Genomic DNA, 23,619 nt, shown 5'->3' with positions numbered 1-23,619 from the left:
AATTTGGCTTTCAATTTGGCACTTGGGAATACGAAATCTGGGGGTTCTTGAGATTTCTCAGTTTTGCTCTAAGATATTCTCTGATTAAAGAAGTTTCAATAATCTGTAAAAAGTTCTGGGAATTATCTAAATTTTTTCCCCCTATCTACCTATCCAGCAATCTTAAAATATCTTCTATCCCCTAAGCAAATATTATTTGTTTCAGCAAGTGGTGCTAGCTGAAATCATAGCCCTGATATTTTCATTCATGGAACATATTTTGGTTATCTCAGAGTATTTCAGTAAAGTGTAAGAATATATGAAAGAAAATTTATACTTCCAGTGTTAAAGAAGTGCCTCTTTATTCAAAAAGGACCATGAGGCCCTCGGGAGCTGTTTCCCTAAAATGCCGCCATCTTGTGTAGTATCCAGCTCATAGTAGGTACTCAATTAACACAGACTGTGTAATATGTGAAAGAGGTAAAAGAAACTACAATCGGGGTGTCACGGCTCCTAAGAGCAACTTGAGAATCAGTTATTTAAGTGATAATGAGCTTAGATACTAGGACAAGGGTTTTGAATTTTCAAGAAGAAAAAGAATTTCTATATTTAAAATCCCTAGATAGCCAAGTTATTTTTAGAACTACTCTCTCTTTAATAGTGGCCTAATTTGGTGTTTCTGAAGTTTAGGGTTTCTTTTTCTAAGTGTAGAATGTCAGTAAAAATACATATACCTGAGTAAAAGGCAGCACTGCCACAGAGAGGCTACCGGGCAATGATTCTCCATATGTGGTTTGTGAACCGTCTCATTAAAAATGTTTAACCAGTTCCCTGAGTGATTCTTGGGCCGCTGAAATGGGAGACCGACTACTGAAGGAGAATCGAAATAAAATAAAAATAAAAATTTGCAACGAATAAACCCAAGTTACGTCCCACAAAGAACTTATTATCTGTTTGGAGAGACAGAATATAATTAACATTCAAAAAGAGAAAAGCAATACTATATATAGTTATATCTGATAAATATCAAGTGAGAGATCCTGACAGTAAATTATTGAAGAAGTAAGAATTACCCTCATTTGGGGTGATCTTAGCTTCTTAGAGTTGGATTTTGGGATATTGAATGTCATTCCCCCAGTTCAAGGACTGCATCATTTAGCATATGTGACTGTTACTTAGTTGGCAAAGAGAGGTTATTCATCATTACTTCTTTAAGCATCTTAGACTCCTATCAGAAATATTTGAGGACTTGCCTTTTTTTTTTGGCTGGGAATACTCAGGGTCTTTAAATTTGAAGTACTGGTACTTGATGATAACATGGTAGAAATGAGTATATATGATTGGGGCAATGCAAAAGGTGAAAGAAACAAGAAAAAGATAGGAAAAAGATTCACCATGTAGGAATTTCTTAGAATGAGCAGAAAACATATTATCAATAAAAGAGGGATCAAAAGAAGCGAATGACAAAGGTATTTCATTCAGCAGTGTCACCTCCACATTATCGACAAGCAAAGAGCTGGGTAGGCAAAGGAGAGTGGCTGCTAATAAAGGGCCTTTCATGAGACTCAAGTGGCATGACCCCTTCTCTTTGTCTTCGCACTTCCGAACTTCTCTCAGATGGAATTCCAAAATCATACCACTTTGCATTTTTGTTCCTTTCCTTCCCTCAATTAGGGAGAACTAGCTATGAATAATAAAAAATAGCGAAATATTGGTATAAAATGTTTCATTTTAGGGAAAATATTAATTTTGCTCATTTCTTTATTGCAAAGGAGGAAAGAGAAGCAGTGACTTCCTGCTCATATCAAAATTTCATGTGGCTTTCGGTGACCTACTTGGTTCTTTATACATTTTTTTCCCCCCAGCAAGGTAGGATTTTTCTGCGTTTCCTTGAAATGTGCAGTTGCCTTAAGTCTAACCCCAGGCTTGTTAGTGGACCTGAAGTTCTTTTTGCTGAATAGTGCTCACCTGTCCTCCTAAATAGAAAGTGTATTGTAAACTAAAATGTTCCCATGTAAGCATAAAGTCATTTGAACTCCAGCTTGCCCTTTTTCAAAGTTCCTTGGACTCGAGAGCCATTTCAGTTACTCTTCTTCGGCATAAAGAGATGAATAGGGCTTACTCAGGGCTGAAACTCAGCAGACACGACTGCTTCGCAGACTCTCCCATGATGGCTTCTGATGGAAATTTCTTCCCTTCTGTGGAAAGGCAAGAGCCTGATGACAGCCCCTCCCATCCTTCTTTATTTTATTTTTATAAAGTTAGTGAGTTGCTGCTGAAACTTGGATTCCTTTCAGTCCCTCAGCCTCGTAATCTTCACCGATGTTGGGCTCTAAATGGTCCACTGGCACAGCAATATTTAGTGTTACTGTTCACTTAGGTTTCTGTTGCAGAACTGTATTTTAGACAGAATGTATTAGTTATGCTTACAAGAATGTATTACGCCTACATTAGCTGTGGTTTACCAAGTTAATGAACTGTGGAGACAAAGAATCTTTGCCATCAAGTTGTAGAGTTACTCTCATTCCCCGTTGTATTTTATGAACTTTCTTTGAAGTTGCTCATTTCATTTCCCCCCTCCCATCCTCTTCCACATTTTCTGTTATCCCATGTTTGTTTGTTTGTTTGTTTGTTTGTTTATTATTTATTTATTTAAAGTTGCCCTAATTCCTTGGCTCCAGAGGTAGATTTCCTTGATCGAACAAAGAACCCTGAGCCACTTGCATCCTTTGCAACATTAGTTTCAGACAAAGGCTACCAAGGCTATTCTATGATTTCCCTTGAGTCTAATGTTAATTTTCCATTAAACAGCCTATATGATGCCCTTGAAAATATGAGCTTTCCTGGTGCCTAAGGCCATGGAGGCCAGTGGTGATGTGGTCACGTTTTCTGGGAAGAAAGTTGGGCTAGCAGTGGTGTTTGAGGCACAAAATACCACGTCTCTCACAGCTGCCTGGCATTTCAAATCCATCTATTTGTGGTGACAGAAGCTTAGGGGAAGAGATTCAGTCTTTCAGGTCTTGTGATGAATTTAGTTTCTTTCTTCTTCGCTTAGTTTTTACCCTTGTCTGAAATCTTGGAAGTTAGGAAATGTATCCTGGTATTTAAGAACAATATTTCTGTCTCTTCTCTCTCTTTTATCTCTCTCTCTTTGTCTCTTTCTCTCTCTCTCTCTCTCTCTTTTTTTTTCTTTTTGCCTTAGGCCTCACTCCACCCACAACTCCTCCTCACAAAGCCAACCAAGATAACCCTTTTAGGGCTTCTCCAAAGCTGAAGCCCTCTTGCAAAACTGTGGTCCCACCACCGTCAAAGAAGCCCCGGTACAGTGAGCCTTCTGGTACCCAAGGAAATAACTCCACCAAGAAAGGGCCAGAGCAATCTGAGTTGTATGCACAGCTCAGCAAGACCTCGGGACTCACCAGTGGACATGAGGAAAGGAAGGCCAGGCGGCCCACTCTACGGCTGTTTGGTGACCATGACTATTGTCAGGCAATTAATTCCAAAACTGAGATACTCATTAATATATCACAGGAGCTCCAAGACTCTAGACAACTAGAATATAAAGATGCCTCCTCTGATTGCCAGAGGCAGGTTTGTTCTTCCACAGATTCAGACCAGTGCTACCTGAGAGAGACTTTGGAGGCAATCAAGCAGGTCTCTCCTTGCAGCACCAGAAAACAGCTCCAAGACCAGGAAATTCGAGCCGAGCTGAACAAGCACTTTGGTCATCCCAGCCAAGCTGTTTTTGATGACGAAGCAGACAAGACCAGTGAACTGAGGGACAGTGATTTCAGTAATGAACAATTCTCCAAACTACCTATGTTTATAAATTCAGGACTAGCCATGGATGGCCTGTTTGATGACAGTGAAGATGAAAGTGATAAACTGAGCTACCCTTGGGATGGCACGCAATCCTATTCATTGTTTGATGTGTCGCATTCTTGCTCTTCTTTTAACTCTCCATGTAGAGATTCTGTGTCGCCACCCAAATCCTTATTTTCTCAAAGACCCCAAAGGATGCGCTCTCGTTCAAGGTCCTTTTCTCGACACAGGTCGTGTTCCCGATCACCATACTCCAGGTCAAGATCAAGGTCCCCAGGCAGTAGATCCTCTTCAAGGTAAACCTTACCAAAACCCACCCAATATATAAATACGTCTTTCCCAGGAAACATTCAAAATCCATAGCCAGCCCAACCCTCCCCGTCACATTCCGAGTGCCGCTGGAAATAAAGAGATTGTTGTTACACATACATTCCTCCACATCTTTCCTTAAATCTGTCAGCCCGAAGCACAGTGCCTTGAGCCAGTCAGATCAGAGGGAGAAATTTGTAAGAAACTTGCTCATCTAACTTTTTCCATTACCTGGAGAGCTGCCCTGTGCCAAGTTAGTTGAGATCCATGCAAGATAAAGCTGACAGTGTACCAGACCCGGTGCTCAGTGTTAACATCAATAAGAGATGCCAAGAGAGAACACATCACTCTCTGACTTCTAAGCTGACTAGATGATCACAAACTGTCACTGGGAAATCTCACCAGTAGCTAGGAAGAAAAAGCCGGTTTCTGTGATAACGGCACTCCAGAGGATGTTCAGTAGGGCTGATGAACTTGGGTTAAGTGGCAATTGCAAATGCCTTTTTGTTTTTCTCCCCTCTTCTTAGATCTTGCTACTACTATGAGTCAAGCCACTGCAGGCACCGCAAGCACCGACATTCACCCTTGTGTGCGAGATCAGGCTCCAGATCTCCCTACAGCTGTAGACCCAGGTAACAGGCATTTCATTTTCCTCCCGCTTCTTTCATCCTCTCTTTTAGGTGACAAGATGTTATATAAAACCCTATAAAACGCCCCCCCCCCCTCAAATTAGTATTCATTTTGCTCATGCAAATTGAGGTGGTTGACTTAATGATGAAGTTATGTCTCCCAGGTATGACAGCTACGAGGACTATCAGCACGACAGGCTGAAGAGAGAAGAGTACCGCAAAGAATCTGAGAAGCGGGAGTCTGAAAGGGCCAAACAAAGGGAGAGGCAGAGGCAGAAGGCAATTGTAAGCAGCCTGGAGCTAACTTTCGTTTTAAAGGAAGGTTTCCTTTTCTTCTATTTCTTCTGTTTCTTTTGTCTTTAAAATGTGGATGAATCCTCAATACTTCTTAACACAGCTCTTTGGAGAACACAATGTTAAGCCAGGATATTTCTCGTTCCTGTTTTTGTTCTGAGGTGCATTACTGTTTTCAACTTTTCTTTTCAAAAGCGGAGAGAGTAGAGAGTTCTTTGGTGAGATACAGGGTCCATCTGGCCAAAGGATGAGTTTTTCTTACTTCTTATCCAGTTGCTTCTTTCTCTGAGTGGAAAATGGGAAGTTGTTGCTGTTTGGTTTCAGTTTCTCCTTTTGGCGGTCATGAAGACATTGTGCTCCAGCTAGATTTAAGGGAGGCAGCCCATGAAGATCTGCTCAGAAAGTCATCATTTCTTCATTATGCTAGGCCACCACCTAATTGGGTAGTTGACATTCACATTTCTTGTGACCTGCTTTTCAAGAACTCTTTATGTGTTTTGGCACTATTTAATGCAGGATATTACGTTCACTGGACATACAGATAGAATGGACTCCTTTTGTGTAAAGACCCAGGTTACTCTAAATGTATTTATATTCTTGGCAGGTCAGTACTCTTTTTGAGCAGCTGCTTACTAATGTGTAGACTTTACCTCGGCTACCTCTCAGTGTTTATTAACGTAGACCCTGGGTGGCGAAATATGAGGTACTCCAATTGTCGGCATCCGGTACTTGCCCGTGGCAGACATTCCTAATCAATCGTGGAACTCTTTCCCACTGAGCCCCACAGAGCCTTAGGGTTTTTCTCAATATTGTGCTACAGGGAGTCATGGCTAATCAATCAGAAATGGCAATGCCTTGTTTCTTACAGCTGCTATCTGTCTATGCTGGCTGCTAAGAATCAGTGGAGATTAGCTTTTAAAATATCTTGCAAAGAAGATAACCAGATTTTAAGAAAATGATGTTTAGTTGTAAAAATTAGATTTATATGGTACTTTGAAGAAAACTCCACTACTAACATCCACACGTTCTTGAAAAACCTGTATAAAAGAGCTGAGGAATGGACTCAAAATCAGGCATCAGCCATCAGGTACCAGCTTGGAGGAAAAAGGTTAAATAAGAGATTTGTTAATTGCAGGTACTCAAGGAGAAAGAAACATGAAATAATTGAATGCTTAGGCTAAAGGTCTAGGGTATTTGCTGCCATTTAACTTAAAATCTAAGACTGAGTCAAAGGCCTTGTGCAAATTACAACATTTTTCCTCATTTTTCTCAACTTTCAAATGAGCTGTGATATTAAGATCTGCCAGGGTATCATTAGTTAACACTTAAGAAGACTAATGAAAATTTAAAATTCAATTTTTCTACTATTGCTATATTTAATTAATGGCCTATTCAATAATTATAATAACTCACGTTTATATAGTGCCATATAGTTTACAAAGTCTTTTTATATAGCACATTACAGTTAACGTTTACAAAAGAGAATCATTTTGAGCAAGCATGTAGGAAAATAGTTATTTAATGGTTTGCAAATTCATATTTTTATAAAATACTTTATGATTTTTCTCAACAATATGACATTAAAGAGAGAGATGAATAGTGTCATTTATTTGCTCATTTGAGCAAAATGCAATGCAGCTATAATGAAAACCAGGTTATTATTTTAATCAAAAATATGTAGATAAATGATATCTGCTTATTTTATACCTTCTAAATATAATTTGCTATCAGATACTTAACTAGGGTAAAGAAAGGGATGGAGGTGTCTTATCACTAGATGGCTCTTTCCAAATAGATTGAATAGTGTGATTGATTTTCATTCCATAGTTGGTGCCTGAGCCAAAAACAGTCTTGAGTTTGCTAATGCCAACTTGGAAACAGAAACTACTCTGCCTTCCCTTTTTGTGACAAATGTTGACCGGTTCCAAAGTTAATTATTCGACTAAGGTGTTCTTTTTCTAACGAGGGCTTTTAATAGTATAAATGCTACCATGGCTTATTTCAAATCATTGTAAATTAATTAGCTAGAACAAGATTGGGAGAATCTTGTCTTTGAGAATTTTTAGTTTTTGTTTTGGAAATGCAGATAAAGAAACTAGGACACAAATTGTTTACTTTACTAACACAGTGACCTGTAGGTGGTAAGTGCTTAATAAAGACTTTGGACCTACTGTTTGGACCTACTGTCCATTTAGACAATTATTTGCTTTTTCTCTTTAATATAAGCAAATGCATGATTCTTTATTGGGGACACATTGTCTAGGCACTTGGGATATAAAATTAAGTAAGACACGTTCTCACATCCAGGGAGCTTCAAGATAAAGTTACACAAACAGGCAATACAGTGTGACAAGTGCTATAGCAGAGGCTTAGTTGAAGGCACTTTGCTGGCATTTGGGTGAACACTTTGTTCTGGTAGGTAGGTTGATTTGAATCCTAGAAGGAGGGAGGGAAAAGGTTTTCTAAACCTGCACTATCCAAATCAGTAGCCTTTAGCCACGTGGCTAATTTCGCTAGTCTGGATTAAAATGTGTTGTACGTGTGATGTATACACTGGATTTCAAAGACTTACCGCAAAAAAGAGTGTAAAATACCTCAATTTTTCATATCAATTACAAGTTGAAATGACAATATTTTGGATATGAGTGAAATAAAATATCTTATTAAAATTAATGTTGCCTATTTCATTTTACTTTGTTTTAAAAATGGCTCTTTGAAAATTTAAAGTTACATATGCTGCATTACATTTTTATCGGACATTGCTGTTCAAGAGATTGTAGCTTTTATTAGTTTCTGGAAAAGAGGAAGGCATTTTAGGAAACTTCTAGTCATTTAACTAGAACACGGTGGCATAGGAAAGGCAATAAATAAGTATGGAGAGCTTAGCAGAAGCCACTCCTGAAGGGTTCTTTAAGTTCACCTAAGATTTTGAAATCTCTCTTAAAGGCATGATGGAACTATAGAATGAGTTTACCCACAGGAAGATTTTATGATTGATTTCCTTCCTCAAAATGGTCTTTCTTGTGTCATAAGGCATTTGCAGAGTTTATTTTTGTGGACTTGAGTGCTGTGATACATGCAATGATTTTTTACTTATTTGACTAAATTCATAAGAGAAATAATTCATGAAACAACTAATGGAGCTAGGGCGGTCCACTTATGTTGGCAGGTAGGGATTTCCATTTGAATCTTTGAAACACCCTTAAAATAATGAATAAGTAGCAAATTACATTGGATTTCTTGGGTGCAATGCTGGATTATCCATTAGTCAGATTAATCATGTACTTAAGGTAGCTGCAAAGCAGTGCAAAGCAGAATGCAAGAGAATATTAAAAAAAAATCTTAACATTATTTAATGATTGATACTTTTAAAAGCAACAATCTCTGCTACCTTTGTTTTGTGGTTTGCATTGCTTTTATTTTGAGTTCCCTAAGAAGGTGGTGGATCAGGGGGTTTCTGTAAAATTTTCATTACTTATGCCTCTGAAAGTTTGAATCCATCCCAACTTGAGTGTGCCAGGTCAGATAGTTGAAGGGACACTAATAATCAATTATTACTAACATAGAATCATATATTGTGATTGACTATTGCCGTTGTTACAGTTGCCACTTTCCTCCAATTCTCATCTAAACTCTTTCTCAAAAACCAATTCACTCTCTGCCTTTCTCGGTCTCATAAACTTGAAATAATTCAGGTTATATTGGGACTCCGCAAGCCAGAATTTAGTATTTAATGTCTAAACTGTCACTACTCTAATTTCTTGTGGAGTTCTAAGTCCAACTCCATTTGCAATCTGTACAGTTTCCTGCCAGAAAACATGATAATGGGATGTTAATTTAAAGGGCAAATCTAGATATTATGATAGGGTTCAGTACTTAAAAATGAAAACCAGAGTGTTTGGGCAATGCCTTCCATTTCATTTCTCTTCTCCGTTGGTCAGTAAACAGAGCCCAGGAGCCAGGAAACAGGTATCATCACTGAATATTATATGCTTCTTCCAAATGGAAAAAATAAGTTATATCATTTCTCATTATTATACTTTTTGGACAAAATAAAAAAATTCTATTGAAGTCTTTTCCAAGAGCTATTTCATGGGGGTGAATGAATATATGTTATGCGTTTAAGCACACCATTTAAAATTTTTCAGTTTTACCAAAAGTTGCTGTGCATACTCTCAGTCTGTCGTTTTCCTGTTTCTGGCTTATCAGTGTGTTTGCTTGAATCTTAAATGAATTAACCTGGATTCGTTCACATTTCACATATATCCAGCTTTAGATTCCAAGCAGAAGTATGTTGGGCAGTGCCTTTGGAAAAACTGAATACTGCAGTTTTGTTTCTCTGCTAAGACTGCTCCCCTAATAGTAGGGAACATTATGGAATTCCTATCAAATTAGATGAGTATTATCAATATTAAAGGCAAGAAGGAAAAAAAAAATCATTTTTTAGCATTTTTTTGTCAGACTTTGGGCATTTCTTTCCGTCCACTCATATCTTTTCATGGCCATCTACCCTACTCCACTTGCTTTTTTTCTTTTAATAAGAGTATCTACCTGCATTACCATTTACCCTATGAATGGCATAGAATTTATCCATTCACCTCATCCTGGTATTTGTAATTTCTTCAGAATTTTTTAAGAAGTCAGGTTAGAGGTCATTTGGAAATGAACACCAATCTTGCGTTGCCAAAGTCGAGATGCATTTTTCTTAGCATGGAAGGAAGAATTTGACATTATTTTGAATTGAAAGTGTAGGATAAAAGTTCTGGTAAACAAAATTAAATTGTATCAATCTCTTCCCCATTATTCACTAGCATTACAGGACATATTTGTGTGGCAACCCATAAAAAAGCACCAAGCACAATATTTTGCACATATTAGAGTTCAATAAATGTTAGTCTCCTCTCTCCTTTCCTTCTTTTCTTAGCCAAAAACAGTTTTATCAGTAGTAGCTTATTATTTGATGTGAAATAACTGTTGTGTGTTTTCCCCAGCTAACTGGGAGGCCCTATGCTCTTTTTGATAAAGATTTTGATAATGCGAAGTCAGTTAATTCAGTCAGTTGTTTTTCTTTATTTATCCCCTGTGTTTAATTTAATGAGGTTTTACTATACCTGTTAATGCAACATAAATCTTCAATTTTATTATCCACTCCATCAGTGAACTAGCATTTGTGAAAATTGAAGCTAAAAGATATTTGATAAATGTTCCATCCTCTCTGGTAGTGAAAACTGGTCTGGAAATCATTTTTCAGGGAGTTTTTTCCAAAGGCTTAGAGTTCCTCCAAGCCTTTAAGAAGTTGGAAATGTTATTAAGCATTTTGGTTTCTTTTCCTTTCATGTCCTGTTTAGAAATTAATGTCTTGAAAAATTGGCTTCAAATGTTAAGGTTTTTTTAAAGATATGAAATCTATTCATCTGTCTAATAGAACTGCAACACGTTAAAAATAATCAGTTCTTTGCTAGACATTTTAGCCAGTCTTGGAAAGATTTTTGTCTCTGCTTTTTTAGACCTTCAGATAGCTTTTATTTTCACTGTAGCAGTAGGAAAACCAAGTGCTTTAATAATTTACCCAAATGAGGATTTCACCACCTTTTCAAGTTCTCATCTTTGTTAGGGGGCAGAGGTACATTCCTGTGTTTCATGAGGTAATTGAAGTGATTGTAAACCAGCCCTTTGGATTCTTGTTTCTCTCCTCTGAATCATGTCTTCTTTTACTGCAGAATGTATCGGTATCTGTTATAAAAGGTCCTCTGATTTAGCTTTTTTGTGGGGTCCCTGTTGCACACAACTTTCTATAAAGGAGCAATTCCGAGACTGTTCCAATTTCCAATATGTCTGCATCTGGGCCTACATATGGTCGATTTTAGCTTTAACTTCAAATTTCCTTGAATAGATAGTCTGTGTGCATTCCCATAATGGTAGTTGAGCAATTTCTTTGTGATGGTTCAATTTCTTCCCCTCTCTTCTGCATTTCATCCTCCTTTTCCTCTCTACTGTAGTAAACTCCCTGAAAAGGCTTATTTAAAAAAAAAGAAATCCTTAATACCTATGCAGGCAAGCACCAGGAAGTTTAGATAACAGTACTGTCACATTTGGCTCTTTGGCTAGAGCTGGATGTGTAAATAGAACGGAATGCAGTGTTGTGAGTCCCTTGCTAAAGCAGGCAACACAGTTTCAGGATGAGCCTCGCCAGCCATTTATGTTTATTGACCTCGAAGTGCAGGGTGCTCTGAAGCAACCGAATTACAGTCTTCAATTGAGACATACAGTCTACATGGAAGCTGATCACGCAGCCTGCTCTGTTTGCTCTACTTCATCTGGTCAGTTACTTAGGCCCAATAACTGTTGTCAGAGGAATTGTGCTTTACCAACTCCTACAGAAGAGTCCTGCCTCTGCTTTCTAGAGCTGGTTTTTAGGAAAGAGAGCCCCCCAAACAGGCAGCTACCCCACACTTTTACCCTTAAGCCTGTAAAAATGGATCTTGGAAATCTTTGTTAATTCATTCGGGTGAGTTATGCCCCAGACCTGGCTTTCCTTTCCCATTGCCTTGGAGAGTCTCCGAGCATAAGGGCCACACTTGGGCATCTTTGATGTAATGCTGAGCACAGGGTAGGTGTTAAAAATGATCAGCTGATTAGTTGATTGCATTTCCAACAATTATTTTTTGAGACTGTTACGTTTCAGGCTCTGGGCAGAACCCTCAGAATATAGTAGTGAATAGGACAGATATGAGCTCTGCTTTCATAAAGTTTTCATTATAGTGGGGAAACAGACATCAAACAATGAATAAACCTATTGATTATTTAATTACGGTTGTTCGTAGAGCTACAAAGGAGCAATCGGGTGTTCTGTAAGAGCCGCTAATAGAAAGCCTGACCTCATTCCAACTTTAGGGAATGAAATGGTAGTTGAATCTACTGTAATTCTAGACAGAGTGGTGTGTGTGTGAGGGGGTGGTGGATATGGTTAGTGGAGGAAGGTGGGAAGGATATTCTGGTATCGGGTACAGTTGTGCAAAGGCCTTGGGGAAGGAAAGAGCACAGTATACATTAGAGATGATGAAAGCTCAGTGTGGAAAGAACAGAATGAGGGGGATAAAACCAGTGATGAAGAGAGGGCCAGAGTGCAGGCCCTTGTAAGCCCAGCTGATGATTTGAGTCTTTAGTTAAAAGTGTTGGGAAGCCATAATATGGTTTAGAAGGTAATTGGTATGATCGGACTCCAATTCTCTTAGCAAAGACTGTTCCAACTGTAGTGAGAGAATGGATTGGAGGAGGGTAAACATGGACAAGGGTTCAAATTAAGAGGCCATTATACTAGTCCAGAAAGATGCAGGCAACTTGGTTTAGAGAGATGGAATAAGGGAGATAGTCTAGAGTGACGTTTAGGAGGTAAAATCAGCAGGACATAATGAATGATTGGATATGTGGAAATGACCAAGAGGGAAGAGTTAAGGATGACACTCAGGTTTCTGTCCTGAATAACTAAACAGATGATGTAGCATCACTAATATAAGACAATGGGAGAAAGACCATCTGGAGAGAGAGGGAAGCAGGAGAGTTTGGTTTGGGTCATGTTTGCTAGTTTAAGGTGCCTAAGGGACAATCAGCCTGAGATGTCACATAGATAGTGGATTATTTGAACCTGAGGCTCAGAGGAACTTTCCTGATGAAAATAGAAATAAGTGTTGCATATGGGTAAAAGAAGACAAGCCTTAGATGATCAGATCACCTAGGGAGATTAAATTCTATAGTCTCTGAAGTGTTCAATTCCATCCACGAGAATTCATTGAGTGCTCATTCTTTGCAGATCCTGTCTTAATTACTGGGCATATGAAAAGGGAAGGCATTCTGTAAATATCGTAGGGCGTCTCTTTATCTTAAGCTTAAATTACTTCTAACATCGTCCAAGACAGGAGACTCTAATGAGAAAACTATTAGGGAAGCTGAATCTGTACCTTAGTACTGTGTTCCCTGATTTTGCTTCAATCCAACTTAAATCTCTGCAATCTTCATTTTGTTTCATTCTTATTTGTCCTTGGTAGGACATATGACTAGTTGTAAGCATGTTCTTTATATGAACTTCCTATGTTCTTAAAAATTCTACTCCCTACTTTGAGAGATGTCATCATGTTTGTCCTGTTCTTGAAACAATAGACATAGGATTGCTTCTTACCCTAAGAATGTGTGTAGGTTTTTAAAAATTGAATCCATCCTCAGGCTATAAAATATTTTTCCCATGTTCTCTAGGTTATAAAATGCTGATGGCTTTTAGATTATGATCATATTGACTCCTTTTGTGAAAATGAGGCCACACCCCTCTAATCTGTTCTTAAAAGACTAGACTCGTTGGCAAAGTAGAATTCATAGCTCGTCTTATTTAGCTCTCATAGCTATTCTTCTGAGACCTATAGCTTAAACTGGCCTGCATTGTAAGGCAGTATTTCTCACATTATTGTCTTTGGACCACCTACATCAGAATCACTAGGGTATTCTTGCTAAAAAAAATGCAGATTATTGAACCCTGTTCTCCCAAATTGTCATTTGGTACAGCTCAGGTACACCCCAATAATTTGTATTTTTAGTGAACACCCCATCCAGGTAACTTTTATTCATGCCAGCACTTAAGAACCACTGTTTTGAGGGCTTTCAAAATTTACACATCTCATTGATTTATATATATCATACATTGCAAGCCAGGTCAGTTTCTTACCCATTTTGAAGACTAATAATTAAGTCACAAATGTTAAATTATTTTAAAATATTGTTCAGCTATTCAGTGGTAATAAAAATCACATTGCATATATTTCTTTTCTAATGCATATGAGTTCATGTGAGAGAAGAACAAGAGAAGAATAGAAAAGGAGGAAGCGAGTGAATGTGCAAAAGGATTTGTGGAAGAGAAAAGAGGTTAATATTGAGGACATTGAAAGAAAAATTTCATTCAAGTGTAGTCTTTCATTCAGTTTTAGCATATGTTTTATTCTAAGTGACATGCTCTGTGGATTCTTATTATGCATGATAGTAACTTTTTGAGTATTTCTAGAGATTCAACTTTTTTCCAATCACCTGAACCAGCAAAGTCTCTCCTTACTTTCCCCCCATAGGAAGAACGCCGTGTGATTTATGTTGGTAAAATCAGACCTAACACAACACGGACAGAACTGAGGGACCGTTTTGAAGTTTTTGGAGAAATTGAGGAGTGCACAGTAAATCTGCGGGATGATGGGTGAGAATCTTCAAGAATATTTTGTGTTTGGAAGCTGATGTATGTAAAAAATTATGGCCATAAGATTACGGGGATGGGAGTTGCCAATGTAAGTGCTTTGACAGATGACATGTTAAGTTCAAAACCTTATTTATTTTCTTTTATCCCTATTTATTAATCTTTCTAGTTGAGATTTCCTGTCCCAGAAATAAGTATTTAGCTGCTTGACAGAACAATCATACTGATAAATGGCTGCAGTGGTTCAGATGTTGGCACCGGTGAAGACTCTCAAAGTAGAAAGGGTTGCACTCATATATGCCAATGCTTTGTAACCGGCTTTGAACTGCTCTTCTCTGTCCATTGCAGAGACAGCTATGGTTTCATTACCTACCGTTATACCTGTGATGCTTTTGCTGCTCTTGAAAATGGATACACTTTGCGCAGGTCGAATGAAACTGACTTCGAGCTGTACTTTTGTGGACGCAAGCAATTTTTCAAGTCTAACTATGCAGACCTAGGTATGGATTTTATTGTACATGGAATGAGGAATCCATTATGTAGAGCTCAAAAAGGGAGCAAATAAAATCTGTAGGCACCTTGGGCTGGACCCTCACTTTACTGTACTAGAGGGAATATTTAGATTCAGATTTTCTCTTTTGATGTATGAGATCATTTCAGAAGCAAAGGGCCTAGGTTTTGGTGACAAAGGGCAGAAGTAAATTCTCTGTACTGTCTGCCCAGGTGCAGTGTTTGTGTGTGTGGTGCATTTTGTGTGTGCCTGTTGTGTGTGTGTGTGTGATGTATTGTGTGTGCCTGCTTGTGTTATGTTTTGCATGTGTCTATTTTGTGTGTGCTGATGCTTTCCCTGCCTACCCGGAATCCTTTCATACATACCGTGAACTTGCCATCACTGTTCTTTAGAACAGACTATGCAGAAGTCTTATTCTTTTTTCATTATTTCCCAATCTCTTAGAAACGTTATTTTCTACAAGATAAAATGTGAGAGTAAAACACTCTTCATATGCTAAATCATGCTACATTTTCTTTCTCTAAAACAAAAGACAAAACAAAACAAAACAAAACTCTAATTTTTAGAGTGTATGCTAGACTTTGTACCACAAGTTTTGCAAACATTTTTTTCCCTCAATAGCTGAATAATCCTAGAAGATGGATATAATTATTATCACTCCCATTTTACAGATAAGGAAACTGAAGCTTACATAGGTCTTCCCTTTTCCTGTCATATTGGTTGTACAGACTTGGGTAAAATTTGAAAATATAAAAAGTATTAAAAAGGAAAGTAAAATCAACCATTAGTCTATCACCCATAGATAACCACTGTTGATTTGCCTTCCAGTAATTTGTCTTGGAATGTCCAATTTCTTATAGTTGAGTTCATAGTATATACATATTTTTTTTTAAATTCTACTGTTCATGCTTAATATTATATGAATGCATTTTCCCTGTGTATTTCACAGGACTAAAAATAACTTACCAACATATTTCTATATTTCACACTATTCTGTTGAGTGAATAGTACCATTATACTTAATTATTCCATTATAGCGAAACATTATTCAATTTTACATTTTTGATATTATAAATAATGCTACAATGAACAACTTAATTTCCTTTCCAAATTCAATTTTGTTCTTTCAGCATGTCCTTCCCTATCTAATAGGTATATTGTAAGCTTTTAAATTTTTTGAGCAAGGAATGAAAGAAGGAAAGTGACAAACATCTTATGCATATGACATAATTATTTTCAATGAATTTATAGTAATAAAGTTAATATATAAATCTATTACTCAGTATTATGAGAAATCTATTTGCACTCGATTTGGCTTGGTATAAAGAAGAAAAATGAATACCAAATGCAGGGATACTTTTTCTCCCTTCCAACGAAGTGATGTCTTCTTAGAGTAATTGATATAGGTGGTGTACATTGTTCAGAGGGAATATGCTATAATTCACTCCACAAGCTAAATAGATAGTGTAAAGCAGGGGAGAGGCAGCTGACTGTTAGAGAGATGGAGGCCTATGGATGAAAATATAAAAGGTGGCAAGTCGTTTGTTCAAATGTTGGCTGATAAAAACAGTCAAGACAGATTGAAGTCTTGAGTTGATTTGACTTATTCCCTTCAGTGATGAAGGCCAGGGTGTTTCTAGTCTCTCAAAACATCTAGAGTTTAAAAATAAGCTACCTAGAGGGGCCTTTGGATCACGATTCATCACTGGTAGAGGAAGGATTGAATGGTATTTCCAAGTTGAACTGGAGCCTCCCTGAAATATTTCTAAGAAGTATGCTTCCCTCTCCTTATCTCTCGGCCTCGCCAGCGGCAATGAAATTTGTGCCAATCGCTGAACTAGTTCTATGTATTCTGAAAAGCATATTTGATGTGCATTGTTTAAGCATGGGTTTTCCTAATTCCCTCAAGCTCTGCAATTGCATGAGCGGTATTTTTACGAGCAGAGATATGGTATAGTTGAAAGAGCCCTTGCTTTGGAGTCCTGCAGACCTGGGTTTGAAACCCAGCTTCACATCTGACCTTGGGCAAGCAATTAAGCTCCCTCTGCTTCTGGTTCTTTATTTGTAAAATGAGCATAGTTTCAATGTACCTTATAATGTTGTTGCAAAGATTAAATAAATATTTGAGAAGCTGTTAGAGTAGTGTCTGACATAAACAGGAGCACAATAAATAGTAGCTATACTTAAAATTAATACTGATGATAATGAGAAGGTAGGAATTTAAAGCTGGTTTTAAAATGGAAGAATCAATATGGACTATATTTGGAACAGAACAAAATTCTCAAATGTCTCACCTTTTTTTCACTGAAGAATTCAAGTTAAATCCTGCAGGGCATGGGTGCTGAATATGGTTAACATAGATTGAAGCTAGGGGTAAAAATCAGCCTGGTGCCAAAAAGCTTGAGGGATTGCAACTTCTTTAGTAAAATAACTGGTGAGGTCAATGATTATGCTTCCAGAATATCTAGTATTACACTCTTCTGTGACTTTGCTAATTTCTATTTTGTAGCTTTTACTGGGTAAAATGTGGGACTGTTCATATTTTAGTATGATTGTTCATTTTATCAGAAAGTTTTGGTTTTCCCTTCACATAAGTGCTTTCAGAAGAATGGATATATTTGCAAGAGTCTTTCTACGAGATTCCCAAGCCACTTTTTCTCACTGGCAAAGCCAGCAGAACTATATGCCCTTTTCATGGACGTCAATGGAGAAAATCAGAAATAGTTAACAGAATTTCATTTTACATTGAACATGGTTAACACACACCTGTTTTGTTGTTAAGGGCATGGAATTTTGCACAAAAACTAAGTTGGACAAGGGTAAGGAAGAGACAAAAAGCATGGCTTTGTTTGTACCTGCCTATTGTCCTTCTCCTATTAATAAAGAGTTTGGACTTACCCCCTCTGGAAATGAGATATTTCCCTAGACTTTCTAATTTGGGGAAAGATTGCACTACAATTGCTGTGGTACCCCAAAATATGTCCCTCTTCCCTCAGAGGGGAGCAGCAGGATAGGGAGTGGAAGAAGTTCCAATAATTCCCTCCCACTCACCTGGCCTTAATGCACAATGAAATCAATCTCATTAAATAAGGAAATCAGCCGCTTCTACAGTTATGTCTGCGTTTAAGATATCTAGGATTCTTGAGCAAGTCATTTAACATATCTAGGGGTTGGGGAGGGAGCTTATCTATCAAATGGAGATATTAAAGTCTGTTCTGCCCACCTCCCAGGAGGGTTTTAAATCTAAAATGATTCAGTAGATGAGAGTTTTGAAAGCTCACCCCTCCCCCCCCCCCAAAAAAAAAATTGGTACTATGCCAATCAATGGTAGGCATTATTCTTTTTAAAGTATATTAATGGGATAAGTTTGTACTGAATCAGACCACTTGAATTGGAATGACTGGGTTAATGGCCATCAGCAAAAGGGCGCATCTAACCTGGACTGGGTTTGTTTCAGATTCAAACTCAGATGACTTCGACCCTGCTTCTGCCAAGAGCAAGTACGACTCCCTGGATTTCGATAGTTTACTGAAAGAGGCTCAGAGAAGCTTGCGCAGGTAACGTGTCCCCTGGCTGAGGAAGACAGAGGGATGGTGAATACCTCACGGGACAGCGCGTCCTTCCCTAACGGACTATTGCAAGTCACACTTAGGAATTTCTCCTTCTTTACACACTTTGTACAGAAAACAAAACAACAACTATATAACAAGGACAACAACTACAATGGTTTACATGAACCCAGCTGCTGAAAAGGCAAGAGACGGAATGGCTATCCAGCAAGCACATGTTTATTCATGGGTGTCAGCCTTGCTTTCCCTGTAGTCTCTTGGTAATGGAGTGGGTGTGTGTGGATGTGTGTGGGTGTGGGTGTGTGTGTTTGTGCCTGGTTTGGCGGGAGCGTGTGCATGTGCACAGGTGGGACTGCGGCACCTAATGGGAGTGTGCAAGGGCAAACCATTTTAAATGGCAGCAGTTCCATGGAGACACACTTAAACCGAAAACTTCAAAATGTTCATATTCTATTCAAAAGAAAAAAAAAATCTATCAATTAAAAAGGAAAGAAAACCAACCAACCAACCACAAACCACCCTAAAATGACAGCTGCTGATTTCTGAGCATCAGCCACCGTACTGTTTCTTCAGAAAGTGCAAAATCAACTTGAAGCAAGCTTTCTCTCGTTTCATGATTATATGACAATCCCGAAGAAACCACAGGTTCTGGAGAACTGACATCCTCCCTCCCTCTCTCTCTCTCTCTCTCTCACTCTCTCTCTCTTTCTCTTTCTCTTTCTCACTCTTCCCTCTTATGATTTCTTTTTCCTTTTGCCATGGGTTCTGGGTGGGAAAGGATACTGCAGGCACAGAAATGCTAAAGTTTCCTAACATTTTAAAGTTTCTGTAATATGTCCTTTCTCCTGACACCCACATAAATGTCCAAAATGTTGATCTTCCACTGCAGATTTCTAAAGCCTTGTCAATGGTCAAACGTGCAGCTTGTTCGGCAGTTCTTTCTGAAGAGCGGACACGGTGTTATGTTACTGATGAGAGTTGAGTAGAACTCTCTGGGATGTGTTCGGATAGTGTAATTGCTACATTCTCTGATGTAGTTAAGTATTTACAGATGTTAAATGGAGTATTTTTATTTTGTGTACATACTATACAACAATGTTCTTTTTTTGTTACAGCTATGCACTGTAAATGCAGCCTTCTTTTCAAAACTGCTAAATTTTTCTTAATCGAGAATATTCAAATGTAATTATGAGGTGAAACAATTATTGTACACTAACATATTTAGAAGCTGAACTTACTGCTTATATATATTTGATTGTAAAAAAAAAAGACAGTGTGTGTGTTTGTTGAGTGCAACAACAACAAAATGATGCTTTCCGCACATCCATCCCTTCTTAGGTGAGCTTCGGTCTAAGCATCTAGTCGAGAAATATCCTAGCCCCCTAAAGGTATTAACCCCTTCTGCGATATTTTTCCACATTTTCTTGTTGCTTGTTTTTCTTTGAAGTTTTATACACTGGATTTGTTAGGGGAATGAAATTTTCTCATCTAAAATTTTTCTAGAAGATATCATGATTTTATGTAAAGTCTCTCAATGGGTAACCATTAAGAAATGTTTTTATTTTCTCTATCAACAGTAGTTTTGAAACTAGAGGTCAAAAATCTTTTTAAAATGCTGTTTTGTTTTAATTTTTGTGATTTTAATTTGATACAAATGCTGAGGTAATAATTACAGTATGATTTTTACAATAATTAATGTGTGTCTGAAGACTATCTTTGAAGCCAGTATCTCTTTCCCTTGGCAGAGTATGATGATGGTATTTATCTGTATTTTTTACAGTTATGCATCCTGTATAAATACTGATATTTCATTCCTTTGTTTACTAAAGAGACATATTTATCAGTTGCAGATAGCCTATTTATTATAAATTATGAGATGATGAAAATAATAAAGCCAGTGGAAATTTTCTACCTAGGATGCATGGCAATTGTCAGGTTGGAGTTTAAGTGCTTCATTTGGGAAATTCAGCTTTTGCAGAAGCGGTGTTTCTACTTGCACTACTAGCATGGCCTCTGACGTGACCATGATGTTGTCCTTGATGACATTGCTTCTGCTAAATTCAATAAAAACTTCAGAAAAACCACCATGTTGAGCATCAGGATTTCATCTGAGTGTGGAGTCCCTGGAACAGAATTCAGTAAAGTTTGGAGTGTGTACTCAAGTTTCTAAATTGAGATTTGATCATTGTTTGGCAGACATGACTTCTCTGGAAGATATGATGTACCTACTTACTACTCAGTTGTTCTTTTCCTTTCTCTCGCCCAGTACGATCTTATTAAAAGGATTTCACCCCCAGGCCAATGCAGCTGATTTTGATGGCTGCATTCATTTATCACCAGCATATTGTGTTCTGAGTGAATCCACTGTCTGTCCTGTCGGATGCTTGCTTGGTTTTTTGGCTTCTTCTTTCTAAGTAGATAGAAAGCAATAAAAGTACTATAAAATAAAAGAACCTGTTCACAGGTTCTGCGTTACAACAGTAACACATCTTTAATCCGCCTAATTCTTGTTGTTCTGTAGGTTAAATGCAGGTATTTTAACTCTGTGTGAACGCCAAACTAAAGTTTACAGTCTTTCTTTCTGAATCTTGAGTATCTTCTGTTGTAGAATAATAATAAAAAAGACTATTAAGAGCAATAAATTATTTTTAAGAAATCAATATTTAGTAAGTCATATTATGTGTTCAAGGACCAGATGCATTATCTATTTTGCCTTTAAATTTTTGTGATCCAATTTTAAGGACATACTCTTTTTTTTTGCCCTGGATTGTTCACTTCAATGAAATACTTGGTTTCTTTCCTTATTTATCAAAAGACAACACTACAGAGTCCATGTCGAGAATTAATTTATCCCCTCTCTGGCCTGACAAATGTTGTTACCATGAAGATAGCTTTTTCTCCATGGACTTGAAATTGCATCTAAAATTAGTGCAAAGAAAGAATCACCAAACCATCCGAATACAGCTTTTTGTATCTTATGCAGACACTGTGGGTAGCCCATCAAAATGTAAACTGTGTTCCTTTATTTTTTTATTTTTTTTATTTTTTGGAGGAGAATATTTCAAATTAACACATGTACCCCATCATCACTGGAGGCAAATTTCAGCATAGATCTGTAGGATTTTAGATGACTGGGTCATTGCTTTCATGCTGTGGTAAGTACCACATCTACGATTTTGGTAACAGAGCTGTTGCTTTAGAAATGTGCGTTTTTCAAAGAGATGTTGCAGAATAATTCTTCCAGTGCAACAAAATCAATTTTTGCTAAATGGCTCTGAGAACAATGGTTGGGCTGCCAACATTCAAAGCAGCAGAGAGGGAACTTTGCACTATTGGGGTATGATGGTTGGGTCAGTTAAAAAAAGGAAACCTTTTCATGCCTTTAGATGTGAGCTTACAGTAGGTAATGATTATGTGTCCTTTTTTGATGGCTGTAACGAGAACTTCAATCACTGTAGTCTAAGACCTGATCTATAGATGACCTAGAATAGCCATGTAATATAATGTGATGATTCTAAATTTGTACCTATGTGACAGACATTTTCAATAATGTGAACTGCTGATTTGATGGAGCTACTTTAAGGTTTGTAGGTGAAAGTGTAATACTGTTGGTTGAACTATGCTGAACAGGGAAAGTGAGTGATTAGTTAAGCCCTTTGCCGGGCTTTTTTCCACCTGCCAATTCTACATGTATTGTTGTGGTTTTATTCATTGTATGAAAATTCCTGTGATTTTTTTTTTTTTAATGTGCAGTACACATCAGCCTCACTGAGCTAATAAAGGGAAACGAATGTTTCAAATCTACTTCTCTTTTTCTTATTTATTGTAACCAAACTCCTGGCATGTTTCTCAGATCAGTGCACGTTATTCTCTTATTATTGTTTTATTTCTTCTCTGGTTCTCCCTCTCTTTCTCCCTGCTTCTTCTTATTTGTGGATGGATTTCAGCTCAAAGGTAATGTACACCTTCTGTATTTTCCCTTGTCTTCCTTCAAATGTCAAAGGCAGATGTGATGATTTCTGTAGTGAAAGTTAAGAGGGAAAAAGTGACATGGGGTTTTATGTCTGTTTTTGTACTTAAATTGGGAAAGTATATATGTTTAAGTGCCAGCCATTGCTTGTAGGGAGAATGCTGCTAAATATTCAGCTTGGGAAGTAATTCTACTCTAAATGAACTATTTCTTGAATACGTGTTATAGGATTTAGTCCTCCATCATGTGTAAGCCACCAGGGTAAATCTGAGATGAGCTGGTAGCTGCTGACAGATCTTGCAGGCAGGAGGCCCTTTGTGCCTAGGAGGCGGCGGTGGTCCTAACGACAGAATGTGTTATTGGCACTCTGCCTTCTGGTTTCAGGTGACCGTCCCCACTCCCAGGCACTTACAATGCAAGATCCAACATAACCATAGCTGTGGGGAATGGTGCATAAATATATCCCCCTTCCCCAGTCTCCTAGAGAAAACAAAAATATTTATGTTTATTGGAAATGTGGTAGAGTTATCTGTAGTGCATTGAAATCTACTAAATAACATGTGAAGCACTTCCTACGGTTCTATTTCTATTCTGTATCAGTGTAAAGTTTGCCAATTTGTTTACGAAAATTAAAAATAAAAACTTAACCATTATCACACCCAAATATTGCAGACATCTACAACTGAGGATACTACTGAACACTCCTGAGGTTCAGTGGATAAATGTCAGGTTGTGACTCTTCTACACTGATGCTTTCATTGTATAGGGCATTTTTAATTTTCTAGCTGCAACCAACAAGGACATTAGAATAATGCAAATTTTCCTTTTAAAGGGTTAAATTTTTACTCTTATCAACCCTTCGAGGAAATAGAGAAAATTAGGGATTTTAAGAAGCAGCAGCAGTGGCCCCTAGCTTGGTACTGGGACATCCTGATTAGAGATAAAGGATTCATTTCATGTTGTCCTCAAAACATTAAATCACTTCCATCCTTGATGATACTAATGACAAAATAATTATTGAAACCAAAATTAGGCTGACAAAAATAAATGAGCACTTGATATGAATAGTTTATTTAAAAGAGCTTGTCTCAATTCAAAAGTCCTCCAAACTAAATCTGTCTAAACTATACAAAATGTGATATTGAGCCCAAATTCTTTTTCGACGTTGCCAGTTTTCTCTCCTTTGTAGGGTTATTTAGCTAATCATTGGATATAATTTACAGTTCTAACAACATTATTATCCTCATTTGACACTAGTGTTACCAGCTACACAGTTGTAACTCAGTATTAATTACAGAACATTTTAACCA

General features: G+C 37.6%; 1 protein-coding gene across 2 annotated transcripts in view; it reads left to right on the top strand.

Annotated features, from left to right (window-relative positions):
• Positions 1-22,560, top strand: part of PPARGC1A (PPARG coactivator 1 alpha) — a 114,116-nt gene extending 91,556 nt beyond the window's left edge. Inside the window, exons 8-13 of one of the 2 annotated variants that reach the window (XM_037829509.1) lie at positions 3,182-4,097; positions 4,638-4,742; positions 4,904-5,024; positions 14,141-14,262; positions 14,608-14,759; positions 18,228-22,560. In XM_037829509.1, the coding sequence (XP_037685437.1) occupies positions 3,182-4,097; positions 4,638-4,742; positions 4,904-5,024; positions 14,141-14,262; positions 14,608-14,759; positions 18,228-18,331 (1,520 nt within the window). In that variant the 3' untranslated portion in view covers positions 18,332-22,560. The remainder of the gene's footprint in view (positions 1-3,181; positions 4,098-4,637; positions 4,743-4,903; positions 5,025-14,140; positions 14,263-14,607; positions 14,760-18,227) is intronic. The other variant, XM_037829508.1, reaches the window with a different exon arrangement.
• The last annotated feature ends 1,059 nt before the right edge of the window (positions 22,561-23,619 follow it).

This window comes from Choloepus didactylus, chromosome 3, assembly GCF_015220235.1.
Source record: "Choloepus didactylus isolate mChoDid1 chromosome 3, mChoDid1.pri, whole genome shotgun sequence".
Taxonomy (NCBI): domain Eukaryota; kingdom Metazoa; phylum Chordata; class Mammalia; order Pilosa; family Megalonychidae; genus Choloepus; species Choloepus didactylus.
Note: the sequence above shows the minus strand (reverse complement) of the source record. Positions and strands in the feature narration are given on the sequence as shown.